At 35.2% G+C, this 10,254-nt stretch overlaps 1 protein-coding gene across 3 annotated transcripts in view; it reads left to right on the forward strand.

Annotated features, from left to right (window-relative positions):
* The window catches only part of LOC136040567 (splicing factor, arginine/serine-rich 19-like), a 50,862-nt gene extending 49,115 nt beyond the window's left edge, over positions 1 to 1,747 (forward strand). For 2 of the 3 annotated variants that reach the window (XM_065724795.1, XM_065724794.1), the window contains 2 exons: positions 840 to 968; positions 1,535 to 1,747. In XM_065724795.1, the coding sequence (XP_065580867.1) occupies positions 840 to 968; positions 1,535 to 1,645 (240 nt within the window). In that variant the 3' untranslated portion in view covers positions 1,646 to 1,747. The remainder of the gene's footprint in view (positions 1 to 839; positions 969 to 1,534) is intronic. The other variant, XR_010620807.1, reaches the window with a different exon arrangement.
* The last annotated feature ends 8,507 nt before the right edge of the window (positions 1,748 to 10,254 follow it).

Consider the following 10,254-nt stretch of genomic DNA (forward strand, 5'->3'; position numbering starts at 1 on the left):
CAGATTGCTTTATTTGTTGAAGAGATAAAGGATGTAGGTTTGGTCCTTCTGTGCAAGAAGACTTTTTTTAAATTTGCAAGAAAGACATTGTCGTCGTCTGTGGTATATTTCCACACGTCCTTACCTCCTCTTACGACTTTTGAATATATTTATACCCTCGAAAGCGGGAGCTTATACTTATAAACTAAAATTCCTATCCTTAAAACTAATAAAAAAAAAACTATCCTTAGACAAATTTTCTGATTACATTTTACTAATCTTTTTCCATGTTTTTAAGCGCCCATATTGCTTACCTCGGCTTCCAATGTCTAAATATTAGTTCGAAAACTTTCTTCTTTTTCATTTATTTTTTTTTTTACTGTGAAAAAAAAACACATATAACTAAGAAAAATACACTATTCAATTGGTACGTCCACTGCCAACTGCGGATCAACTCACATTATGACTCCACGTGATAAATACTTGTAATAAACATGAAGTACCCGTGTAATGACTTTTCACGCTCGCTAAATTCAATTCTTTTGCTAAGTCACTTCAGGCTTTAGTTGTTTAGAAAGGTTGATAAGGTATATTAAGAAAGCAAGTATCACCATCTCACCCCTCAATGGAAAACAATAGGGTTGCGGATATCCTGTTCATGTAATCCACTCACATTTCAGAATCAGCCAGCTGCCTCAAACCCCAAGAAAAAAAGCAATAGGGTTGCTGATATCTTGTTCATGCAATCAACTTGCATTTAATGGTTTCCCTCTCCTCCATGAAAATGGTATCAGGGTTATCACTACTGCCTAAAGCACTTGGGTATCGTGTAGATATAATACGCCCATTTTACTTTGCAGGCTTTGATAAAGCTGACTCGTCAAGAACAAATAGCTGAACAGGTGAAAACTGTTTTGAAGCAACATTATAGGAAGAAGAAGATTAATAAGGAAGAATACAAAGATATTATGAAAAGGGCTGTTGGGAAAGTAAGACTTATCATTTATTTGTTTATAAATTTTTGTTCATGCGTGATGAGAAAACACATGAAAGGAAGAAAAAAAGGCAGCCAGTGAAAATGAAAATATAAAGCAAATACTTGGGCGTAAAAATAAAATTGGACTGCAAAAAGAATACCGCTAAAATTAAAGGAATACCCTTACAAATCAATTCTCGGAAATTTTTCATTAATTTTCATTTTTACTGTCTGTAAAAATCCTTTTTTTCGAGTTGTTTTTCGTCTCGTCATACTTAGCCAGTATTGCCTCAGTTATTATTTAATAATATAGATAGATATTATTATATTAATATTTAATGGATAATATTAAAAGAAAACGAGAAAATAGATAGAACATAAAAAATTCAAAGCACGTAATAAAACTGCACATCCTTGTAGATTTAGAAAAAAATTCTTCTTGACTTTTTTTTCTTTTTGTTTGTTTCTTTGTTTGTAAGTCTCCATCCAAACAATTTTGTAAATCCGTGCATTAATTGGGTCATGAGTGCCTGTGACTGTTAGCGTTTACCTATTACTTACTGTTGTACTCTATTTTAGATTCTTCAGTCAAAGGCATCATCAATAAATCCTTCTAAGGTAGAGGCGCTGGTAACTGGCTACGTGAGATATGAGATATACGAAGGTAATCCACGAACGAAAGAAGTCTAACAACTCGTAGAAAATAGTTAGGTGTATAGTTTGGTGTTCCAGTAGCTCATTATTTTTTTTGTTTCTCTTTTTTTCTATCTAGAGTTTATGTATGAGTCATCGTTTTTTCATATGAAACTGTAATTTGTCCATAAATTAAATTTCTTTTGGTCTTATTTTTTCTGCTATTAGCTTTCATTGTCAAGCGATGGGAATCTAAACTCTGAAATATATCCACATCAGGGATGTCGGTTGAAATTAATTTCAGACGTGTGTGTGTGGAGGGGGGGGGGTAAATAGCCAAAAAATCCTAATTTTTGAATTCAACATCAAAATATTTTTGTCTGTGTTTGCCCTCTAAATGGAACAAAAAGTCCACTAAGTTGAATATTTTTTGTTCACTAGCTTTGCTAAGACAAGAGAGGATCATATTGCATGACTGTGTCTAATATGAAGCTGGGTACTCTGCCCCCACCCATAACGTCTGACGTAACGTAGTGGGTAAAGGTATACAAAGCTTGTCTGTAGAGACGTTAGCCATTTTCTTTTATTTTGTTTTATCTTTGTCAACGAAATCACCTTTGAGCCGTCCTAGCCGACTGGTTAGCGTACCAGACCTGAGGTATTTTGTCAGTGAAAACAGGGGTTTGATTCCTTGTGTTGCTGGTTATTTGGTTTGGAAGGGAGGTCACCGGTGTAACCCTTTAAGCTCAGCCAGAAACGACCCAGCTCTAAATGGGTACTTGGAGAAATCTAAGGGAAACAAGAAAAGCGTCAGATGATTAGCACCCAACCACGCACTGCACTCCCGGCCGAAGGCAGCAAATAGGGGTATTGGTACCTACCCTACGTAAACCATTTGTCAGCATGCGAAATTTAAGGTAAGTTTGTCAAATAAATGGCGTCTAGAAAACAGTTAACATAATTTGAAAAACAGTTCACAGAATTTCTGGCGGAGAGGGGCTCAGGAATAAAAATGACAGGGAAAATTTCTGAAAGTTGAGGGCGGTCGGGAAAACCAAAATATTTTCGACTTTGCATGCGCTGGATTCAAATTGAATGACAAACTTTAGTTGAACAGAAGTTAATCGGCTTGGCCAAGAAGGAATTATGGTCTGCGGTGAATTGTAGAGCAGGTACATATAAAAATCTCATACGGGAGAGAATGCCCCCTGTTTAAGGGAGGATGGAAGCAGTCTTATGAACTTTCTTTTGAAGTCCTTTCTTATGAACATTAAATATTCAAAAAGCATGGGAATTAAACCCAATTCCTCTAAAATCTATTCCATTAAATTCAACATATCTTGCTTTCTTAGGGACATCATATTTTCAATTCATATATTTAATCTTGTTTTGATTTAGCCAGCACTTTAATAACCAAACCTAAAAAATGACCAGAGATGCACAAAAGGTTTATTTTAAGACACAATGTCAAATTTAAGCTTCACAATGGGCTTTCTTCCAAAAGCAAATTCTGTAGCCACTTTTCCAACTTCTTCAAGCCATTTCCATCTTGTTTTTTTACTTTCAGTTGGATATCTTCAGGAACAGACAAATCACCAGTTTTCATATCTTTCAGTAATTTAAATCTAGCTTTACTAACTTTTCTAAACAGCTGGTTTGTGTTTTCGTGAGTAAAGTTTTTCTTATGAGTTTTCCAAGAGATAAGCGCATGTCTTTGCATGCGCTGAATTCAAATTAGATGACAAACTGTAGTTGAACATAAGTTAATCAGCTTGGCTTGGCAGTGGGGCTTCCGTCCCCAAAATATTGGAGTGAAGATGTCAATGGTAAACCCCTGTTACCTAGGGAAATAAATGACTTTTTTGCATCAATTTGTAAAATTCATCCGCAACTAAGAAAATTACCACCGAATGATTCAGCTTCAAATATCCCTATACTAGAGATTTGTTCAGTTGCTAAAAAGTTGAGGGCACTTGATTCTCGTAAATCTAGTTATCCTAGTGAGATACCGATTAAATTGATTATTGAGTGTGCTGATCGTTTATCTACTCCTTTAACAGAAATTTTTAACCTATGTTTTATTGATGGTGTTTTCCGATGTATATAACGCCAATCCCCAGATGCAAGGCACCTAAAGATATTACCGATTTGAGTCCGATTTCGAAAACACCAGCTCTCTCAAAAGTATTTGAAAGTTTTATTTTTGATTGTTTATTTGAGGACATAAACGATGATATTGATTCCCAACAATTTGGATTTAGATCCGGGCATAGTACTGTTCATTATTTGGTTGCATTGTTGGATACTATCCTTAAACACTTAGAAAATATTGGGGCCTATGTTCATGCATTATTTGCAGACATAGTTAGGGCTTTTGATAGTCTTGATCATAATGTAGTTGTGGAAGAAGCAAAGGCTATGGGTGCCCGTCCATTTGTTGTACGAATGCTCGCTAGTTTTCTTTTTGAAAGATCTCAGTGTGTCCAACTCCCTGATCATGAGCCATCTCAATTTGTAAATATTTTTTGTGGCTCGCCACAAGGGACTAAATTAGGCCCGCTTTCTTTTCTTATTTGTTTTTAACCGTATTTTAACAACAATTCGTGAGCGTTCTAAATTTGCTGATGATTTAACTGTTTTATCTCTGCGACTAAGCCCTCCGACTACTGAACAGTCTGACTTGATCGAAATCTATCATGATATAGGTTTGGCCTTTTGATTTAACTACTTAATCCGTCTACTTTTTGCTTTCTTAAACATCATAATAGAGTTTATTTGGTAATGATCGATGCAATTTTATATGTTTTTAAGACCAACCGACGAGTTACGTTTATGCACGAAGATTTAAGGGGAGAGAAAATGTAAATTGCAATGTCTAGGAGGGAAAATTGTTCGCTTTCTTCCATTTTTTCAACGAAAATATAAAAAAGGCATTTTTAATTTTTGTACTCTAGATATATACTTTTCACAAATGGAGGGAGAGGGGAAAGTAGTAGATCTAAGGAAACACAAGCCCTTCACCCAAAAACAGGTCCCCCACCCCTCCTTCCACTACTGACACCATTATATCTGATTTGTTATAATATATATCCCAAAAACCGATCATTAAAGCAACTGAAAATTTTCTAGAAGTCATAGGAGATCTTCGAGACCATTTGTTGGTTCCCTTTGAGAGACAAATGGAAATTGATTGACCCCCTTCTCTCTCCATTAACTTGGATACCTCCACAATTTTCGAACAATTTGCTAAATCCCTATGTTATTAACTTTACATATGGGAAGACAAACCCAATTAATTTCTCATATTTGAAGAAAAATGAAAGAAATTCGCAATTATGTTGCTTTCAAAACTTATTATTTTAAATTTCAGCTACTATTGAAAAGGGTTCTTATTCGAATAAAAAAAAAACACCGAGACTTTAGAACATTTTTTTTCTAACTTTTTTCCAAAAGATGTTCAAATCTCGTTTCTGCAGAGTGCTGGGTTGACTATCAAATAGCCAAAACTGAGGAAAACCACAAATTATCAAGTATTCATGTAAATGAAATGCCAAAAAGACGAACACATTGAAATAGCGGAGGGGGAAGGGCTTACTGAGTGAGATGGAAAATCATTGCATTTTGTTATGCATTAATTTTCTTGAATAGTTTTCTCTTATGTGTAATTTGCATGTGTGTTTGTTATTTTGCTTTAAAACAGTTCGGGGCAACAAACTGTAAGTGAGGAGAGATCGGGCTCAATAGTAACCAAAAACTCTATAAAACAGAATATTGATACCAATAGATATATCAAAAGAATTGGCTTATTACGCTTATTCAAATATATAAGTTTCATTGAGCTTACTTCTACCCATTAACAGCTATGACCCTGACGAAATTGGCATGATTTCCAGAAAAAGAGAGAATCACCCCCTAAAAGCTATAGAATCTTAATTAAAATCAGACCATGAGATTTAGCATATCAGTAAACCGTACTGTAAAATTTTAAGTTGCTATTTGTACAAATGTAGAATTTTTTATTTTTGCCGGAAGAAAAATTACGGATTTGTGTTTCTTTTTTATCCCCAGGCCTGATCGTATTTACCAATTGGTACAAGAATATCGTAAGAGGGCTTATTCAAATGGGAATATAAGTTCTAGTGCCCTGTTTCAGCTTGAAGATTGAAGGGTAAATAGGTTCCCCCGCCCCTTTTTCCCCAAAGTCATCTTGTTAATATTTTGAAATGACCATTTTGTTCTTCATAGTTGAGAGGCCCACTAGCTATACCATTGAATATAACATGACCCCCTCCCACACACAGTCCTAAGAAAAAGTTTTTAAATTATGAAATTTACCTATTGTTTACACTTAGTATTTGTAACTGGGAATCATGCATGCATTTTAGGGTGAAGGTAGGGGGTGCATTATTTACTGAGGGTTTTTTCTAGGGGTGATTTTTCTTAGGGGGGAAGTTTTCGAGGGGCAAACTTGTCAGGGAAAATTATACACTGGAAAAATCGCAAAAATTCCTTTACAATTTTTTTTTGTATGTCTTGCTTTGTCTTTTTTGTCTCCGTTTTACGCTTGGAGTTGCTAAGAGCAGTTGTCCTTGATAAATTTTCACCAGGCTTGAAGTGTCTAGAGGATATTCCGTGGGGAGTATATTTCTCGATGGAGCTGGTGCCAGATTTCCCAGGATTCTTTAAAAACGATCCGAAATTAAATAAATATAACAAGTTTTTTCAACTAAAAGTAAGGAGAAACTTTAAAACCTGAAACGAGTAGAAATTATTACGTATATGAAGGGGATTGCTACCTCTTAAACACTTCGCTCTTTACGCGAAAGTTTTAATTTCGTCCCAATTCTTCAAGAACGACTCCTTAAACACAAAGGTAGCTTAATTAGAAGAATAAGAAACTTTTTTTTTAAATAATAGAAAACTTAGCTCAAAGAATGAGGTGTTGAGGAGGATACCACAAACTAGATAATGATTTCACTAGGTTGATTTTTCAGGGTCTACCACGTTCATGTATCTATTTACTTTAATTCATCGCATCAATGTATCGATGATTTTCTTCTCATTTATTGAATTCAATTATTAAACTGGCTAAACCATTACACTTTGAGTGATGGCTTTACCGTTACTTTATTTGAAAAAAAAAATTGTAAGGTGCTCAGCATAATCTACTTTTGACTTGGTTGTATGCTCTTAGTTTGCCAAAACGAACTAAAGACCTAAGATGAACTTTTAAAAATTAATGAGCAGTAGGCAAAAATGAAAAAGTCACACAAAAGAACCTAAAAACGTATTCTGCTTTTTACAGAAATATATATTTGTTTCTCTCCTCAGAAATAGAACACTAAATTTGTTCTACATATAGTATTCGTGTGTTTTTTTGTTTTGGTTTGTGTGCTATTCTAAAATAAATCGTCAATGAAAGTAAACAATCACTTTTTTTAGTTCCAGAAAATTACTAGGCAAACATAATCACTAGGAAAAAGAGCAATGTTTTTTGTTTTTTTTAATCACTGCCAACCCTCACCCACAAACAATCTTTAAGCTAAAGGCATAAGATTTTGATATGTCACATAACAAACTTATCGAATTTTTCAATGAAAGCTTTTTAGACACAAAAACGCTCTTACAAATATTAGACGAATCAAACACTAAGAAGTTCAATCAGTATGTCAAATTGAAGAGGTGCTGAAAAATTTCAATTTGAACCAACGCTAGCCATTCTTACTTTGCATCGGCTCTTAACTTTTTGAAATTTTAGAAACGATTAGTGTAAAAATTTTTTGTTTGCAAATAAACCAAAATTTGATCAACCCAATTGATGATAATTTGAGTATTTTATAGCTGCAGGTATATCATAGCATGCTTAAGGTTCAAATAGGCTGCCCAAAATATGCTGTAAAATAACTGAACTATAATAAGTTTAAATCGAGGAGGGTGAGCTTGAATAAATTTAAACAAAATTAGGAACAGCAAGTTATAACGAGCTGAAAAAAGATGACATTTTGAGGAGCAAATAGACAGGGTACCTGGTATAAATATGGTGTTTTTGCTAGGTGATTCTAATGCCGAGGTTGGTAGAAATAGGAATAGATGGTATCCTAGTCTAGGTAAATTTGGTGTAGGAAAAGAAAACAGTAAAGGCTATAGAAAGGCTATTTTGCAATTTTGTAGGTATAACAACCTAGTTATAACCAATACGGTGTTAGGTCACAAAATGGCCCATAAGTTGACATGGTATTCACGTGATGGTAAGACAGCAAACCTTATTGATTGAATATTGCTTATTATTACTTACTTATTGATTATTGTGAACCGAAGACTAGCAGGATCAATATAGGAGATACTAGGATGTATAGGAGTGTTGTTATCGATGTTAAAAGTAAAGATCACCATCTAATAGTGTCTAAGGTTAATTTAAAGCTGGAATTACGGAAGGGTAACTACCTCCCTGAAAGTTATGATGTTGGTAGACTCCAGGATGAAAATTTGAGAAAAACTTCCAGGAACAGTTGAATACTAAACTTGAGAGTTTAAAATTTGACAATGTGGAAGATGGATGGAATAATTTTAGAAAAACAATTTGCGAAGTTGCTGATGGTGTTTTAGGGAAGAGTACTAAGACTGCAACTAGGAATATTAGTGAAAAAGCCTTAGGTTTATTAGAGAGTAGAAGGGGTTTGTACAAGAATTATCTGAGTGATAGGTCGTATGAAAACAAAAGGAATGTAACTAAAGTGGAGAAAGCATTAAAATATGAACTAAGGAGATGTGAAGTGGAGGCCATGGATAAAATTGCTGAGGATCTGGAAGATGCGGGTTGACGGCATAATCGTAAAAATATTATACTAGCATGTTAATAAATTGAAAGGGAGTAGACAATTTGGACTAGTCCTAGTTAAAAATAGAAATGGGGCCACAATTAGTGATAAGGAAAAATTTAACGAAAGATGGGTGGAACATTTTGAGAATGTGCTAAACCGAGACACAATTGCAGGAAAAGATATAGATGAAAATGAAAAATGTGAGACCTTGGATGTGAAGGAAGATTTGTTTAGTGATGGAGAATTAGTGACAGCACTAAAGGGATTAAAAAATAATAACACTCCATGTGCTGATAGTGTGATAAATGAGTTTCTTAAATATGGTGGCTCTTAGGCTAGGAATAAGCTACTGAAGATTATGAACATGATTTTTGAAAAAGAGGAAGTACCTAATGATTTAGGAAAACCTTAATTAAACCACTGTGTAAGAAAGGTGAAAAGAGTGAGTGTCGTAATCATCGAGGCATTAGTCTGGTCTCTGTAGGTAGCAAATTACTGAGTAATATGATACTTTTTAGACTGAGAGATGCTGTAGACAAAGTTTTAAGGGAAGAACAATGCGGTTATAGAAAAGGTAGAGGATGTGTCGACCAAATGTTCACTCTTAGGTTAATAATTGAGAAGTCCCTTCGTTGTCAAACACCTTTGGTCCTCAGTTTTATCGATTATGAGCAAGCTTTTGATTCTGTTGATAGAAGAGCGTTAACAAAGGTCTTATCCTTATATGGTATACCAGAGAAATACATTAAAGGGATTTGTGCTATGTAGGAGAATAATACTGCTGTGGTTAAGGTAGGAAATGAGGTTAGGAACTGCTTTTGTATTAAATCAGGAGTTAAGCAGGGTTGTGTTCTAGCCCTCTTTATATGGATCATTTTGATGGACTTCGTCTTAAGGAGCACAGGAAAGGCAATTGGAGACCACAGAATCAAATGGGGAGGAAAAACGCTCCTAGACTTAGATTATGCTGATGATTTAAGCATATTAGATGAAAGTGTGAACAAAATAAATGAATTTTTAGAGGTATTGCGAGTTCACGGTGCTAGAATAGGCTTGAAAATTAATGTGAAGAAGACTAAGTCATTAAGGCTCGGAATAAGTGAAGATGAAAAGGTGACGTTGGGTTACGAAAAGATTGATCAGGTTGGCCACTTCACTTACCTTGGTAGTATTATTAATAAAGATGGTGGGAGCAGTGAAGATGTTAAAAGTATAATAGCTAAGGCTCAGGTTGTTTTTTCACAGTTGAAAAAAGTTTGGAAGAATAGAAAGATAAGTCTGCAAACCAAGATTAGAAAACTGGAGGCTAGAGTGATGACAGTGGTCAAATATGGCTCTGAGCCATGGGTCCTCCAAAAAGCAGATGAAAATCTACTAGATGTTTTCCAGAGAAATTGCCTACGGATTGTTCTGGGTACCCGGCTGACAGACCGTATTTCAAAGAGTAGGTTGCACGAAAAATGCGGCTCAATCCCGCTTTCTAGGGCTATAATGAAAGAAAGGTCGAGATGGCTAGGCCACGTTCTGCGGATGAAGGATGACAGATTGCCAAAGATTGTCCTTTTTGGCCAACCACCTGGGGCTACACGGAAAACAGGCCGTCCTTGTCTGGGTTGGGAGGATGTCATAATTAAAGATTTAAAGGAAATGGGAACTTCCTGGGAGGATGTAAAGAAGGAGGCCTTGAATAGACTAGGCTGGAGGAGGAGCGTGGCTTATTCATTCCATGAAGTAAAAACTCTGTTTTTATGCGCCTATTGATCCGAGGATATTAAGCAAACTTTGAATGAATGGGGAATAGAAAGCTTATTTCCGTTGCCAAATTGTTTCTTGTGTTTGATTATT

Source organism: Artemia franciscana, chromosome 21, assembly GCF_032884065.1.
Source record: "Artemia franciscana chromosome 21, ASM3288406v1, whole genome shotgun sequence".
Classification (NCBI taxonomy): Eukaryota; Metazoa; Arthropoda; class Branchiopoda; order Anostraca; family Artemiidae; genus Artemia; species Artemia franciscana.